General features: G+C 41.5%; 1 protein-coding gene across 3 annotated transcripts in view; it reads left to right on the forward strand.

Moving 5' to 3' along the window:
* Urb1 (URB1 ribosome biogenesis factor) overlaps positions 1–17,909 on the forward strand; it is a 69,819-nt gene that overhangs the window by 9,557 nt on the left and 42,353 nt on the right. For 2 of the 3 annotated variants that reach the window (XM_076867989.2, XM_076867991.2), the window contains 10 exons: positions 1,509–1,605; positions 4,581–4,666; positions 5,651–5,785; positions 6,813–6,937; positions 10,490–10,685; positions 12,013–12,150; positions 14,411–14,584; positions 15,408–15,537; positions 16,131–16,247; positions 17,593–17,705. In XM_076867989.2, the coding sequence (XP_076724104.2) occupies positions 1,509–1,605; positions 4,581–4,666; positions 5,651–5,785; positions 6,813–6,937; positions 10,490–10,685; positions 12,013–12,150; positions 14,411–14,584; positions 15,408–15,537; positions 16,131–16,247; positions 17,593–17,705 (1,311 nt within the window). The remainder of the gene's footprint in view (positions 1–1,508; positions 1,606–4,580; positions 4,667–5,650; positions 5,786–6,812; positions 6,938–10,489; positions 10,686–12,012; positions 12,151–14,410; positions 14,585–15,407; positions 15,538–16,130; positions 16,248–17,592; positions 17,706–17,909) is intronic. The other variant, XM_076867990.2, reaches the window with a different exon arrangement.

Below are 17,909 nucleotides of genomic sequence, written 5' to 3' on the forward strand. Positions count from 1 at the left end.
ACCCAGAACAGAAAGGATCATTTGAAGTTCTCTGGAATGAATCAGCATTGGTGTAATAAAATCTTGCTGAAATGCCGTGTGCATGGACAGAGATTCAGTAAATAAAACTAATGTGCAAGACCTTGATCCGGGTGTTGAACCCAGGTGTTGATCCACCTATTTTCCCTGGCAGAAGCATATACCCAACAAAGCAAGAAGAAATTGATTAAATACTTGCATAGAAACTGAAATGATATGAAGTGTGCCCCCATGCCCTGAGCAAAAATGAAATGCAAATGCCATGGGAGCCCTGAGAAGAAGGGAGGATTTCTTTATATCAAACATAACACAGCACGTTGTTCAGTTTTTTCTTATTACCCCAATTCTGGTACTTGCTTAGCAGCTGTCTGACATTCAGAGAATTTTCCCCTTCTGTAAAATGAGGATGATAAACATTTCCACTTAAGCTTGTTAAGAGAAATAACTGAGATAATAGATATGCAGTATCTGACCTGGTGACTGGCATATAGTAAATATTCAGTAAGTGTCGTCATCATCCTCATATAACTGCTGCTGCTTCTGTTGCCACCAGGTGAGACAGAACTATTTGGAGAGAGGACTTAATCTTTCTAGGCATTGAGGGCAATAATTCTCTATAATATTAACTTATTTCTTGTTAGTGAATTAAGGCACTTTGGAGTAATGGATGAGGGAGAAAATTTCTACTTTAAGCACACTTACCAATTCTAACAAAAGACCTGCATGGCAATGTGTCCTTGCCTGCTTGGATGTAGAACAGGCTTGATGAGATATGACTTTGCATTAATGACATTGGGAGGGGAAACTGCTTAGCTGGTCCTACTGACTTCCTTGGAAATTCTGGCTGCCAGTCATATCCTTTGGTGTCTGCTGCCGTAGGTGATGGCTGAGACCTGAGGGATAGAGTGAGCTGTGATCCTGGGAAGCCCATGCAGGGTTTGTAACATGAAGCATCTGTGCTTTGATTTGTGCTGAGTTCATACCTTATTTATAATATCTGATAAAGACCAGATATCACCTTGGCTTCTCATCAGAAACAGCACCAGTCTTTCTATAAGCACTAGATTTTCACAAACATAGGTGGGCTATTTTTATTGGCAAATGGGAAAACATGGATCTTAGCAGGGTGTCTTTTGCCCTACATCAGCCTGTCCCATAAACTAAAGAAATGTACATGTTAAGTCAGGCAAGGGAATAAAATTTGTTACCCAGGCTTTTTTTTTTTTTTTTGAAAATAGGATTTGAAAAGAGATAGTAGAGAAGACTAAGGAGGGGGGAAAGCAAAAACAAAAACAAACAAACCCAAAACAAAATCCTGTGCTTTCCATAAAGAGTGGGAATTGGCCTTAGACATCCATCCGCAAATAACTGGGACAAGACTGGGAGGCTGGTGATGCTGAGCTGAGAGATGTGTGTATGCAGCTGCATTCCTCCTCCTGTGGCTCTGTGTGAGAGGTGCATGTGACATGTGGGTCTCTTTTGTCCTCCAGGGAGTGCCTGACGTCCGGCTGGCCTACATCCAGTTCGCCCTCTCTTTCTTAATTGCTGGTGATGACAGCACTATAGGGCAAGTGCTGGAGCTGAAAGGTAGGTGTTCCCTTTGTCCCTTAGGAGAGCCCATTTGTTGTGGTTCTGAAAAGCTTGCCTCAAACTGTTTCTTCCAGAAGAAGTCTGCCGCCTTTGCAGCTGCCAGGTACACTGGCATGAAGGACATGTATAGGGGCAAATCTATGGGCAATGCCATCTTGATTGCTACTCAGCATGACTGAGCCAGGCATTCCTTCTGTAAGGCCATCTGGAATGCTGGGCAGTGCCCTAACAAAGGAGCAGTGCAGACTCGAGAGGCAAACAAGGAGGCTTTATGACTTTGCCTCCAAAATATACACAGATTCCTAGCCCTTGCTTCCTGGCTTTTCTTAGTAATTCCATTTAAAAAAATAGTTTATAGTATTGGGGAGTAGCCTAGTGGTAGAGTGTTTGCTTAGCATGTGCAAGACCCTGGGTTTGATCCCCAATAAATAAAAACTTAGTGAGTTTGCTTCAAGTTACCAGAACATTAGTAACAGGGCTCTGGAAAGCTCACATTTGACCACTTGGTGACTGTCTCTGTAGAACAAGTCTTAGCATAGTTTATTAGGACCATTGTGGTTTTTTTTTTTTTTTTTTTATTTGTTTTAATTAGTTATACATGACAGTAGAATGCATTTATATACTTTGACATTCATAGATGGGATATGATTTCTCATTTTTCTGAGTGTACATGTTGCAGAATCACATTGGTCATGCAGTCATATATATACATAAAGCAATAATGTGTGTTCCATTCTACCATCCTTCTCATCCCCACATTCCTTCCCCTCCCTTCACTTTCCTCTGCCCAATCCAAAGTAACTCCACTCCTCTCTAGTGTCCCACCCGCCCTTATTGTGAATTAGTATCCATATACTAGAGAAAACATTTGGCCTTTGGTTTTTTGAGATTGGCTTATTTTGCTTAGCATGATGTTTTCAAGCTTCATCCATTTAGTAAATGCCATAATTTCATTCTTTAAAGCTGAGTGATATTCCATTGAATATGTATATCCATTCATCTAATGAAGTACGCCTAGGTTGGTTTCATAGTTTAGCTATTGTGCATTGAGTTGCTATAAACATTGACATGGATGCATCACTGTAGTATGCTGATTTTAAGTAGGACCACTGTGTTTTATCAAGAGATTGGGTTTGATGATAAATACAACATAGTTCAGCATCTGGGAATTACTCAGTAAGTTCTTGGAACCATGTCCCATGTCCATGGGTAGAACTCTTGAGAGTCATCCTTGGTGGATGACCAGGGTGCTGTAGCTGAGTATGATCCGGTGTCTCCTGAGGGAGCTCTTCTGCCTCTCCCAGGGTGGGTGATGGGAGCTCCCTCCAGAATGGGGTGGGGCAGAGGTCAACCTGTATGTTGTAAGCCTAGTCTGACAGGGCTCCATCACTGCCATGGTAGAACATCATGGAAGAGGAAATGCACTCTCTTTGCATGATGTTGCAGACAATTCTTTCCTTGCTTTGCCCTTTGCCAGGAACTAGGTTCAGGATGTCCTGCTGCTGCTGCTGCTGCTGGGGCAAGGTGTATCTTCATAATTCCCTTGTGTCCTCTCAGCCAATTGGCATTTAACTGAAGAATAAGGGGCCAAAGGGATAGGTTTCTGCAGGGCAACTGGCCTTATGTATCATAGCATTTAAGATGCTTGATTCAGCAATTTCATGTGTAGTCATTTGTCCTAAGTAGTTAAGGATGCTAGTAGAGATTTGGTTAAGAGACACTTTTATCATATAAACTGGAAATTGGACTCTTGCTAACTATCATCAGGAAGAGACTGGTTGAACAAAGGGAGTTCTAGTCATAAGCTAATAAAAATGCCATAGGAATATGCTGACATCAAAATTTTTCAGTGTTTTATGATTAGGTGTAAACTTAGTCATAAGTTGTAAAATATGATCCCATTTTACTGGCAGTTAAATAAAGTAGTTTGTATTCATCAGAAGGCTAACAGTTAATTCAGATGTCAGTGGTGTCACCTTTGGGAGTCAAGGTTATGGTTGATTTTAAATCTTATACTTTTGGTTTGCTTAGTATTTTCTGATTTTTTTTTTTGGTAAGAATAATGAATTTGGGGCTGGGGCCGTGGCTCAGTGTCAGAGTGCTTGCCTGGCATGTGTGAGGCACTGGGTTCGATCCTCAGCACCACATACAAAAATAAGCAAATAAAATAAAGTCATGCTGTCCATATACAACGACAAAAAAAAAAAAAGAATTTTTTAGAAGTTATGTGTGCCCATGAAGCATGCATGAAATGAGTAAAATTGTAATTGTGTCAATGCTTCTATCCAGTGGAACCAGTGCATTAGTAATGACATAGCCTCTGTCTCCCTGGTGATCGAGAAATATGAAAAGAGGGCTGGGGATGTGGCTCAAGCGGTAGCGCGCTCACCTGGCATGCGTGTGGCAGGGGTTCGATCCTCAGCACCACATACAAACAAAGATGTTGTGTACGCCGATAACTATAAATAAATAAATAAATATTAAAAATTCTCTCTCTCTCTCTCTCCCTGTCTCACTCTCTTAAAAAAAAAAAAAAGAGAAATATGAAAAGAAAGCACAAAGCAAATAGCAAACAAAATTCCCCTCAAATTACCCACCACCAGCCAATAAATTAATGACTATCATTTTAAACATTTCTGAGCAAGTCTAAGCAAGAAATAAATTTTAGATTTATCATACTATACGCTCCCTTTCAAATATTCAGTATTGAGATCATTTTACTTAATGGAAGAAAATGAAAGTAAAATGAGATTTTAAAAATGACTGAACTTCTTAAAAATTATTTAATACTTTAGATACTCTTAATTTCTTGTGTCACATAACTGGGTTTTCTTACAATGAATTTGTATAATCAAGAAAGATAAAACTTTTTTAAAAGGCACATGGTGTTGTTTTTTGTACCATTTAAACAGTATTATTCTCTCATCTGTTCTCATTTTCTGAGTTTAATGTTTTGAAACTTTTACTTTCAGAATTTATTCCTTGCATTTTTAGCTCAGGCATAAAGGAAGATAGGATTTCTACCATCAACATTTTGTTATCTACCCTGAAAACAAAGGTATGTGTTTGGTGATGGGTGTATGTGTTGTTTGTTTTCTCCTAGTGATTGAAGAAATGGTTCCTGGCATGTTCAGGGCTCTGGAGGCTACAGTTATGTAGGCTAGGGAAAAGCAGTGGGTGGGGATCAGGGATGCTGTTGAACATCTTACAGTGCACAAGACAGTCCCCACTCCCCCCATCAGCTTACCCAAGGTAATACAAATAATGACATAGAGGTTTTTTTTTTTAATCTCCCAGAATAGCAATTTTAAAGAAGTAAACGATAATGCTAGCAAAGATGCTTTGAATCGGGTACTTCACTAGAGAAGGTGTTGTAGCCCTGTGGAAGACAGTTCTGCTACCGTATGTCAAAGGTCTTGTGTTGGTGGACTCTTGAGTTAAGGTCACTCTGAACTGGAGTATCCCCAAAACCACATAGGGATATGTTGAAATACGTGTATGTGGGTCACACTACCAGACATTTTGGGGTGGGTTTGAGGACTTGTGTCACATTTCCATTCATAAGAACCACAGCAGGTTCCTAGTCAGAGATGTAGTGAAGACTGCGAGGACCTGTTCATGGTTTCATGGGGAATAGGTAGAATGTGGAAGCACCTTGATTGTCACCACAGGGGATTGGTTAAGTAAGTTGTGGTCTGCTCATGGCATAGAATGGTATTCAGCTTTCAAATGATGCTTTAAAGGAAATCTTTTTTAAGTATTTTTTATTTATTTATTTTTTTAGTTGTAGATGGACACAATAATTTAAATTTTCTTTACTTATTTTTATGTGGTGCCGAGGATCAAACCCAGTGCCTCACATGTGCTAGCCAAGTGCTCTACCACTGAGCTACACCCCCAGCCCTCTAAAGGAATTGTTAATGATGTGGAAAAAGCTTAGCTGCTTAAGTAAGGGAGGCACGAAACCATATGTAAATGTAAATTTAGTTAAGCAAAAGATAAGCAGTTCTTTAAGCTTCATTTGTTTTACTATTATTTTCAGGTAGTTCACAGTAAAAGTATCACAAAAACACAGAAGGTTCGTTTCTTTACTGGGCAGTTGCTGAACCACATAGCGTCTCTCTACAGCTGGAATGGGATTGTCGACGTGTCGCTGGAAAACCCTGAGGCAGACAAGGTGCAGTCTCAGTTGACCCCAGTGCTGAAATGTGATCCTCAGGAGACTGAAGCATCTGTGCTCTAGTCCATACTCAAAAAATAGTCCTCTCATTTGATCTCTTTTCTTTTGGCTATATGGTTATATTATTTGTTTATTAAACACAATATGATTTTTAAAAATTTTTAATTTTTACAATAGGAATTTTTTCCTAACCTTGGGGTCATTGTGATAGTACACTGTATTTATTTTTTTAATGAGAAAACTACGACTCCCTGTGGCTGATTGACATCTTAAACTCCACATACAGTGCCCATGCTGTAGATTTATAGGGCTCCTCCAGGCTCACTCTTCCTCCTCTCAGTCGGCCTCTTCTTTTTTTCTTTCTCTTTTTTCATATCTAGTTTTTGGAGTTTCAGAGTTTCTTTCTTTTACTTGAGGATGCTGTCTAAGAGACTTCACAGTTCCTCACCTACCGACGTGGGTAGCTTATTTGTGATAGTTAACTCACGTGTTAAAACAGTTGCTCTCAACTGTTGACCCCCATGTGTATTGAGTTTCCTTGTTTTTATTTTCCTTGGGTTTTTCTGAAATGGACTCGGCCAGTGGAGTTGAAGGTGTAGCCTTCCTGTTAACTACATGGTAATTGCCTCTCTAGATTCTGCTATGCTTCCTTTTATCTCAGTGACTTGCTGGTATCCTCTTATTTTGAGGATACCAGAAGCCCCACAGGCTTAATAAAAAACACTCCCAAATGTGGAATTTTATTCAGAAGTATAAAAGAAAATTAAATCATTTTTAAGCATTTATCAAAACAGGTTTTAACTTGCCTTCCTTAGAGTATTCTTTCATCTTGATCAATATATTTCGGTTGTTTTTCTTTTGTTTTCTTTCTTGGTTTTTTTTTGGAATAACATCCAAGTGTTTGATTTTAAATGTTTTCTGAGTTGTTAAAATCAGGCAGGTGATACTTGCCTGTTTTTTATTCTATAGCTATTATCAAGGTTTATGAGCTTGTGAATCACTGAAGCTTTTTAAACCCTTATAGGTGTCTGCTGAAGAAGCAGGGAAAGCCATGGTGAGGGAGCTTGTGCATAACTTCCTGATGGATCTTTGCTGTTCTCTCAAGCATGGCATTAATTTTTATGATGCATCTTTGGGTACCTTTGGCAGGTAAAGTACAACATTCTTATGAACCCCATTGAGTATGCTCCTCAAGTCATTACGACTGTGGTAGGTTAGGACTGAAATTGTGGACATTATCGAACTCATTTTAGGGCTGGGCAATTGGGGCCCCAGAGAGCTTCTGGGGTCTCAGGGGCAGAGGCCTCAGTGTAGCAATTGTTCTAGACACATGGGTAATGAAATGTTTCACTGAGGGAAGTGTTCAGTTGTTTACTTAGAGATGGTGGTGGTGGTCAGCTGGATCCAAGAGTGAGTCGCTTAAGTCAGCTTTCCCTCAAGGGGAACTCTGACATGACCTCACATGGTCCCAATATAGGGGTACCATATTATCCTAATTTCCTAGAGGAAAAAAATGGTCACAGAGAGGTCAAGATACTTAAGTTTTATTTGAACTCAGGAAATCTGGTTCCATAACTGTCTTAGTATAACTGTTTTTTTTTTTATTAATTGTTCAAAACATTACATAGTTCTTGACATATCATATTTCATACATTTGATTCAACTGTGTTATGAACTCCCATTTTTACCCCGTATACAGATTGCAGAATCACATCGGTTACACATCCACTTTTTTACATACTGCCTTATATGATTAACAACTACTACTCAGTAGTTGTTAATCATATAACTCCAATACATATTTTTTTAAATTACTAAAATAATAAACCTACTTTTTTCTCATTTGACAATAAAAATGTTGGATATATTTTCTGGTTATTGTGAATGACTTATCCCTCATCCCCCTTTGACTGCATAGCATTTTATTTTAAGGGTTTATATAGTGTGATTTACTTATAGTTTCAGGCAATCAGAAAATGCCTGATTCTTTCAGAATGGGATAACGTGATGGGAATTATTCTGCCTGCTTGTGACTTTGCACTCATTTCAATTCTGAGATTATTCTGATTTTAGCTTGCCACATCATTTTTTTCCTTCTTTAAGTTTTCTCTTAGTGAAGTGTATTTATCTCATCATTGTGAATGAGTTCATATTTCTGCTCAACTGTAACTGCATTTTTATAATCTAATAAAAATCTTAACCATGCTTAAAACACATACGCACCCCACACACCTTTAAAGTGTTTTTTTTAATATTTATTTTTTAGTTGTAGTTGGACACAACACATTTATTTTTATTTATTTATTTTCATATGGTGCTGAGGATCCAATCCAGGGCCTTGCACATGCTAGGCGAGCGCTCTACTACTGAGCCACAACCCCAGCTCCTTTTAAAGCATTTTTACCTCCATAACAAGACCCATGAAATAGATGATCACTTAATGAGCACATTGAGTCAAATTGAGGGTGTGGGTCTTTTTGGAATAACCTGTGGTTTTCATGAATTTTTGAAGCCACTAGCATAAAACAAATGTTGTGTTGAGGGAGAGGAGGGGAGCTATGTTTGTGGATAGTGATGGGAGGCCTTGAGGAGATGGAAACACGTGCTTCCCTGACAGTTGTGTGGCTCGTCCCTCTTTTCATCCAGGTTCCTGCAGAAAACTCACCTCTTCAGGGAGGTCTGCCCTTGCCACTCTCTCTGAAGTACTCCCTCCTCTGTCAGTGTCTTTTGCCTGGCTCAGCCTTGTCACTGATTTCTTAGTACCTTGCATAGAGACTTCTTGCCTCTTTATTATCTGATTGTGTGAAGTGAGAAAAGGGGCTGATCTGTTTTGGCTTTCAGTGCTTAGGCACATAGTGGGTATTAGAGAGTGGAGCAAGGTTTAGCAAGCTTTTTCTATAAAGAACCAGATGGTATTTTAGGCTTGGCAAGCCATACAGTTTGTTGTGATTGCTTAGCTGTGCCATTGCAGCACTGGCGTGGCCATAGATGTAGATAAATGGGTGTAACTGAGTTCCCCCAAAACTCTTTACATGTATAAAGCTAGGCGGTGGGCCGTGGTGTGGCATCCCTTGGTGTGTGGGTCAAATTAGACAGCTAGCCTAGCTAATTTAACTCTGCAGACCTACTCTAATTCTAACAGCCCTGAGACCTTAGCAGATTACATATCCTCTCTGCCTTATTTAACTCATTTATCAAATGGAAGTAAAAGTAATGCCTGCCTCAGAGGGATGGAGCATGGCAACTGCCAGGGGCAGCCTCTGGTGTGCATTGCAACCATATCAGTATAAGTGCTATTCATTTTATTACACTGTTTATTAAAATAATAAGTATGTGTGGTATTTTTGGCACTATTGGTAGACTTAATGTTCTGTTCATTTGATAGTAGAAACTATATTTCTTTTGTTCATGAAATTTTTATATAAAGAATTTTGCATCTTTTAAAATTTTTTTACACCTTTCTCTTAAAAAGAATACTTTTCAAATAAAATTATATGCTAATTCAGTTTTAGAGAAAATTTTATATTTGCAGCTATCATTTAGCATTTTAGTTTCAGTCAATTTATGAGGAGATTCAAGACATAGAGCACCAAGACTTCAGGATAGATAAATAAAACCTAGAGTCTGTGCTTTGGCTGTGTAGATCCTGGGGTTATTGCTCTCTTTATGTGATACAGGGTCTGCAAGTTTTCCTTACTTTTACTTTGAATCATCTTTTCATGCTCTCGAAAATCATCTTTTCATACTCTCGAAGAAGGAAAAATGTTGAATACTTTCCAACAGTGGATTTTTCCCTGTACTAAATAAACCAGAAATAGAGGGCAGAAGATGTACACAAAGGCTTTATACTGTCTTGTAGTATTTTAGAGTTAATTTGATGTCATTATGGACCTGTGGCAATGCATGAGCTCTGACTTCATATGAAAAAGAAAAAAAGACTATCCTTTCAGAAGAAAAATGCCTTTCCTATCTGTATTTTTTATACTCACATATATACACAATGTATACATATTTATCTTATGCTTTTTTGTATGGTTGGGGAAATCTGGAGAGGGCAGAACAAAGGGTTTTGGAAGTTTCCACCATAAAGAAATGATAAATGTTTGAAGAGATAAACATGTTTAACCTGCTGTAAACGTTATGCAGTGCATCCTTGTATTGCGATGTTACATGGCATTCCATTGGTAGATACAGTTTTTAAGATTTTATGTGTTGGCTAAAAAATAAATCTTAAAAAATTAAGGGGCATGGGATGTTATTACTATAAGAACATAATTATTATTCAATAAATGCCCATTGAATTGATTACTAAAGGAAAGGAAGAAAGAAATTGGGGGAGGGAGTCCTGCTTGCTGGTTTTGCCTTTTTTTTTTAAAGTAGCTCTACCTACTAGTCAGACTATAGCTGACTGGCAGCATAGAGAGGTCCATGTCTTCATCTTAAGTCAAACTGAATTTGAGGGAGGGAAGGAGGAAAGCAGGGATGGGAGTAGGACAAGGTAGGGACCCTTTCAGCCACTCAGGAGTAGGGGGTGGAATTGAAGCCCTCTCCTGTGGCACTGAAACCCTACATGCCACTTTGTACCCTGGGGGACATTTGCCCACTGCCCTGTTACTCCTTTGTCTCTGAGAGCTGCTCCAGCTCCTAGCACATTTTGAATTGTCCTTGTTGACTCTTGCCTCTTGTCTCTGTCCTTAATAGAGGAGGCAACCTGACACTCTTGCACTTCTTGTTGGGTTTGAAAACAGCAGCTGAGGATGAGCTGGTGGCTGAGCTTGTGGTGAACATCCTTAAGGTGTGCCCGGACTTGCTGAACAAATATTTCAAGGAGGTCACGTTTTCCTTTCTTCCAAGAGTGAAGTCCACTTGGCTAAATAATATCAAACTACTAAACAAGGTAAAAAGTACCTGTTGACTGGGGCAGGGCAGAGCATGAGGAGTTGGGGGAATGCCAAGCATTCTGGTCTGGTCAGGTGTGCAAGGGGGGCCGGGGGGAGACCTCCCTCCAGGGTTAAAGGGCTATTTTAGATGATGTTAACTTGACCTTATTCTTTGAGTAGAGCATGTTGATTTTCAATGAGCTGAATTTTGAGCTTTATTTCTTTTGAATCTGTTGATCCAATTTATCTTCCTCATTATGATATTGCTTTAGGTGAAATCTTGTTAAGTCTGAGCACAATGAAGCCAGAGTTAGTGAAATATCTGAATTGCAGGACAGTTTTTAAAGATTGGTTTCAAGTCCATAGAATAACTTGAAATGAGCTATTGGGTGTTTGCATCCCCCTCACCAAACATTGGAGGTACAGGTTGAATATCCCTACTCAAAATGCTTGGGGTTAAAGGTGTTTCTGATTTTAGAGTTTTTGGATTTTGAAATATTTGCATAGAAACATGTTGGCATTCAAAAAGCTTTGGATTTTGAATTTTCAGATTAGGGATGCTCAACCTGAACTTATTATACATTCTTTGGCAGTATTGCCTGGCTCAGTTAAGCTTTTTTGCTCTGATTTATGGCCTTCTTAGTGATGAAGTACCTGGGATTATTTTCTTGTGCTTCAGTCTGGACCCAGCATTATCTGTTTCATGTATGAGAATTTAGGTACATGTGCAGTTCCCATGTGTATATCCAGGTGAGAAGGATGTGCCTTGCCCCTTAATGGGGGAGGATGGACGTCTTCTGGCAGCTGCTTCTGGTACTGTCCTCCCAGCCTCACTGAGGGGCAAGTGCTTGGTCTCTGCAGCCTGAGTTGAGTCTTTAATTTGACTGCTTATTAAACATGTGGTTCAAGGGAAGTCACTTAACCTCATTGAGGGCCAGTTTTACCATCCATAAGCACATTTTATTTTTAATGTTGGTTGTCCCTACCCCAAAGGGATCGTGAAACTTTAAAAAGATGATGTGATTTGTCAGGTCCTTGTTAAGTGCAGTGGTTGATAGTGATACCACTGTTAGTTCCAGCAGTGATCGATTCATCATCAGAGGCTCCCCAGACCAGGCCAAGCTCTGCTTTGGAAGTCACTGCTCTGAGATGCTAAAGTGGTAACCATATTTTTCTTTAACAAGTGGATTTGGGGTTAATTCTAACCTTGCTCCTAGTGGCCAGTCTGACCTTTATTGCTAATTATTTGATTGGAATAGCTTCAGTGTTGGGTTCATAAAATTAGCTTCAGGTTTAAAACTTATTTCTAGCACCAGCCAAATTTCTTTTCTTCTTTTTCTCCAGATCTATGAGGCCCAACCAGAGGTTTCCCGAGCATTTTGGACCAGGGAGTTTATCCCCTTGCCACGGCTCCTGGCGATGGTGATGGTGACCACAGTGCCCCTGGTGTGCAATAAGATCATGTTCACTCAGGCATTAAATGTAGGTCATGGGTTGCCCCACTTCTGGAACTTTTTCCTGCTAAACTCTCTGGCTGTGTGCTTGAGTGTTCTGAGAATACCAGCCTGACTATTAGATTGTATTTCGTCACAGTGCCTCTGAGGCTTCTAGGACGGGACTTTAGCTTAAAATGGCCCATGAGTGACAAATCTACATATGTGGGGCAAGGACCTTGGAGTGGAAGCCACTCCTTCTAGGTGTGACTGGGGTTCCATATCTGTCCTTCTCCAGCACATGGCAGGAACCTCTGGATACTTCTTGCCTCTCTAGTCCTGCCTAGGGTGGGAGAAATGTTAGAATCAGAAAGGGAAGCTCCTTTATTAAAATATTATCAGTTCAGAATTTTGAGCACCATGGGGCTGAAACTTGCCAGCAAAGTTTTTCTTCTTTGATTCAGATGATTGGTGTTAAGATTTCATTGGAACATTTATTTTCAGGCATTTTTGAAGGACACGTTAGTGAAAAAAAAATAGGTACTTATATTTTACATTTTAATTTATTAAAGAGGTCCCCAGGTCCCATCAGGAGCCACATGCTGAAAGGGCTTGTATATGTTTCACCACAGCATCGTAGGTTTAGGTAAATGGCTGTGAGTCGTTGGAACAACTGGGTTCTGGGCTCTGCCAGTCTCTTTTAGGCCTGAGCGACTAAATTCTTCCTGGGGAGAGTAGGCATCTAGAGGGCACCTCTGTCCTTTCAAGCAAGCTGGAATGTATGATGTCAGTAGGAACAGGGTCAGCTTTGTCACACAGACATGAGTTGGTCCAGTGATGATGGCACGGTCACCATAAAGTGGTGTAGACAATGCAATTGAATCTTTTGGTTTCCTCCAGGTTTGTGCTGAGTTTGGGCAGTGGGTCAGGAACAGAGAGGACGCCCATGTGGGATGAGGCAGAAAGGTCTTTTGTTCTTTCCTCATAAGAAAATGAGGGCCTATCTAGCTTGTCCATATGTTTTGTGGGAAACATTAATGTTTCTCAAGGGGCTCACAGGAAAATGGAACTGAAAGGAATAGATCAGGTATGGCTTTTTTGAGGGCTGCATTTGTGCTCCCACCTGCTTCCTCCTGGCATTCTGAAAGATGAAAGGCTGGCCTCCCTCCCTTTCCTTACAGTGTTGTCTCAAGATCCTCTCAACGGAGTGATTCAGGGAGTGAGGGAGGACACAGTCCTCTCCTGGCGGTGCCATCCTGTGTAGGCCCAGGGCCATTGAGCCCCAGTCTTGCCCGTGTTCCCAGGTGTCCTTCCCAAGACACCCTTTTTCATATGAGTGGGATCCACTGGTATAAGTGGATCTGAGGACTACAATTATCAGTTGTTTTTGTTTTCTCCCTTACGGTGTTGCCTCAAAAATTGCTGAAGAGTTAGTTTATTTTAGAAACAGGAAATAAGAAGGACTTGTGAGAAGGGGCTTGGGCTTTGTTCCCAACCCTCTAGTGTCATGCGAGCCCTTGCTTGGGGCCTTCTTTTGAAGGAATTGTGGGGTTGCAGACAGTACTGGCTCAAGACATTCTGTGTGCCCACTTGGAATAAATCCACAGCTAATAGTAATGCTGGGACACCAAGTCGTAGTGGTTATTAGACTCAAATTTAGTTAGGAGGTTCCTCCTCACTTCAGATCTTGAGTGTCCCACCCAGAGCTGCCATACCAACAAATGTGGCATCACTAGGTTTATGTGAGAATGCACAGTTCACTTGAGTTGGTCTGGGCCAGAGCCTGGGCCTCTGTAGCCCTTCTAAGAATGGCACCCCATGATCTGACACCTCCCGTAGGTTAGTGCTGTCACACTGGAGCTATGCTTCCAGCACCTGAACCTCTGAGAGACGCTACCTTCTGAATCACAGCATTTGCTCACTGAGCTTGGAGGTAGTTTTTCTTCATGAAGAATCTGACATGTTTTTCTGCCATCGCTCCCTGATGTGAAATGCTTTTAGTAGCAGTGGGTGGGTTCTGGTGAGATTTTGTGCTTTTAATGCAGATAATCTGTGTTGTCTGATTGGTTGTCAGAGAAGGCTTACTGAAAACAGACCACAGAAACCATTAGTAACCACTTTCCTGGCAGCTGCCGAAGTTTGACCCAGAGGATATGTTGGGGGCACAAGGTCTCCAGGTCTCACAGTGTAGAGTTCATCCATCTCACATGGCTTTCCCTAGTGGTAGCCCAGGAAGGGGCAAGAGCCAGCCAACCCAGTGCGTAGAAATCTAGAGACATTTGTGGATTCAGTGCCTTTTTTCTTCCCAGTTGGACAGCACATCGGTGAGATACACAGCTTTATCCCTTGTTTCTGTCATTTTGAAAAGAGCATTAAAAACCATTGACCACTGCCTGAATAAAGAGTTATGGCAAGAATCAGGCGTGTACACAGCTGTGATGATGGAAGAGTTTGTGTTGCTCTTCAGAGAAGCCCTGAGCAAGGTAGGCATGGGCCCAGGTTTGGCCTTTCCCTACAGACCTCACCATTGGGTAGGGCAGGGTGAAGGGGCCGAGCTGGAAGTGCAGAGGGTGGGAGCCAAGTGACGTGTCCTTGAGCCAGCAGGCAGAATGTGGCACAGGTGCTGAGGATTAGCTGATAAAAGTGCCACTTGTGTTTCACAGTTAGCACAGTCCACAAGTGCTTGGGCAAGGTAAGAATTCAGAAGATGCACTTGGTCTCCCACAGAACTGGTAGTGGAGTTCTGGTTCAGGTGGGACCTTGTATCTCATCAGGTGTCATTGTTGTGCCCCTTCCCTTGCCCAGTGGCCCACTGCTGCACACATCTGCTGAGTGTACTGTAACCCACATGAGAAGGGGCTTGGTGACTAGGGAAGCCCCCACCCTTGGCTGATTCTGCTAATAAGGAAGGACAGACTCTTGTAAACTGGTCAGCTGCTCTGAGAATAACCCGGTCGTTTGGGCCAAGTGCCCTGGAGCTGGTCCTCAGGAATCATCTCTTCAGGCCCATAGTCTAGCCTGCTGAATGAGTCTTCAGAGCTTGTTCTCATTATTAGCTCTGTTGTTTTCACCAAAGCCTGTGTAAAGTTCCAGAAATTATACCACAGAACAGAGCTTAAAAGAATGTGGGCCTGTTCTCACCCAGCCTCTCACCTTTTTCTTATGCACTAACACTCATGTACTAATATTCACAATCATGCACACGTGCCCCTCCTCTTCTGCATCTTGCTTCCTGTTAGTATGCTTAGGTTCATTTATTTCTCTTCATTGTTTACTATGATGATTTGTTGGCTTTTTCCCATTTAGATTTTGCCAGACCTGAACACTATCGTGTGGGTCTGGCAGTCACTTAAAAAGCAAGAGACAAAACAGGATGATATGAAAGGGAAGAAAAGAGGTGACAGGACCCCAGCTGCTGATGTGACTCACCAGAGTGGTAAGGGCTTCTGGATGGGGGGAATCTCTTGTTTGCCCAGGAAAGAGCTGACAGTAGCCTGGGGTGGCTCCTACCTAGAGGGGCCCCTCTGGTGGTGAATGTATCTTTTGTCCTTTTTTGGCTTAGGGCAAGTACTGACTCTCTGAAAACTTGAATTCTGTGTGTCATATGCTCTGGGCTTTCACTCGATAGGTGTGTGGATTAGGGGGCTCTTTTGCTCTGTAGATGGAGGTGGGCTACGTGGTCCCCCTCATATTTTATTAACTTGATCTTGTTGACCAGGTAATGAACTTTGTCTCTCCTATCTAGATCCTGTTGAATCCTTACAGAAGTCCTATAGGCGTGGGCCCTGCTGTATATCTCCAGTGCTCAGATGAGGACACAAAAGCACAGAGAGAGCAGCCACCCTTTCCATAATCTTAGCCTTTTTCTTTGTGTTGAGGCCTTACATCTTGTCATGGGGATATGTCGGCAGTCTTAGTGTTGAATATGCTATTGATCGCTATACAGTGTCACAGGTGGCTCAGCCACTTCCCAGTCGAAATCCAAGAACAAGGACATTTCCTAATCCAGCCTGTTTTCTTTTGGTGCAGACGATGCAGAAACCATTCTTTTGAAAGCCATTCTGCTCCAGGTCATATGCCTCTACCAGAAGGTGGTCCCCCACATGGTCATGCAGTACAACTTTGACTTCAGCAAGCTCCTGAAAGGTTTGTATTAGTGGTTGCAGAAAAGCTGCTGCTCTTTCCACCATGAGGCTGAAGTAGGCACTGATAAACGTGAGCAGAGCTTCAGATGGAGGATAAGGAAAGTTGGGGGTGGTTTACCGGCATATTAAATATTAACTGAACACTTAGCATAGGCAGTAAGTGTGAAGAGGGGAGAAGCCAGCCAGCCTGAATCCACAGCCCAGATCAGGTGACATTAATTGTAATACTGACTTTCAAGGGAGCAGAGCATGCTGCAGAAAAGAAAGCCCCATGGAAGGGACATCCCATACCATTCATGCAGAGGCACTTGAAAGTAGTTACCTCGTATTTTTACCTCAATGAGTTGGGTTCAAAACATTTCTCATAAAAGTAACATTATGCTTGTCTGGTCATGGCTCCCTAATGGTCAGGTTTGCCTGATAAAGTTGACTTTGCTATTGGGCCTACAGAGGAAGACTTGCAAAAATACTATTCTTGGCATTTATATAAGCTATTGAAATAGTCCTTTTTAAGAGCTGTAATTAGCTTTTTAAATTATTTGAAGGTGAAATGTTTTCTTTGCCTTGAGAATATACTAGAATATTGCCATTTAGGACTTAGTAGTGGTATCCTTCCTAAGCAAAGGACAAACCCAAAGACCAGGCTAAAGGATAAGGCTCAGCGACCACAGTACAGTCTCTGTCCACAAAACACCTGCCCCGTGGGCAGTAAGGCCTGCATCCCATGTAAGGAATAACATCAGGGAGGGCCCACACTTAGAGGCCATGATTCCAGGTATAGGCCAAGGCCAGCGTGGGCTGAGTGATGGGTAAGGGCTATTTTGGGCAAGGGAAATTTGAGCTTTTTATTGAAGAATTTGGATAGGTCTGGTAGTAAGGCATGTCTCATATAACCTGTGTGAAGGAGCATAGGACATGGGTACAGACCCACATCCTTTTTTCTTTCTAGATATGGGGTTCCTCATCTGGTCCTTTTGGCCAGGGTAGCAGTTGCCAGGCACCCACACCTGAATGACTCTTTGTCTGTGTTTAATTCTAATTTGTTACATATGACAGCAGAATGCATTACAATTCTTATTACACATATACAGCACAGTTTTTCATATCTCTGGTTGTACACAAAGTATATTCACACCATTCATGTCTTCATGCTTGTACTTAGGGTAATGATGTTCATCTTATTCTACCATCTTTTCTACCCCCATGCCCCCTCCCTTCCCCTCCCATCCCTTTGCCCTATCTAAAGTTCGTCTAATCCTCCCATGCTTTCTCTCCTAACCCTACTATGGCATTTGGATTTGGGGGGTTGGCTTACTTCTTGTCTGTGTTCTTCACTTCCATTACAGGCATCATCTCCGAGCAGGGCCTGAGAGAGGAGGTGCCACCCATCCTGCAGCATCACATGCTAAAGGTGGCCCTGGAGCTGCCTGCCAACAAGTTTCTGTGGTTGAAGGCACAGGTGGGAAGTAGAGATCTCCAGACTTGCTGGATTTGTTAGCTTCTATCTCAGTGCTTGTTTTTCTTGTCATTAAAAAAAAAAAAAATGTAAATAAAATACATTCCTTCTCCTTTGTCCTCATGGGAATAGACACCAAGCCAGGTCAAGCAAAGGATTAAGGGAAGGTCAACAAACACTGCTTACAGCACTTTGTATCTCAGGAAC

This window comes from Callospermophilus lateralis, chromosome 10, assembly GCF_048772815.1.
Source record: "Callospermophilus lateralis isolate mCalLat2 chromosome 10, mCalLat2.hap1, whole genome shotgun sequence".
NCBI lineage: Eukaryota > Metazoa > Chordata > Mammalia > Rodentia > Sciuridae > Callospermophilus > Callospermophilus lateralis.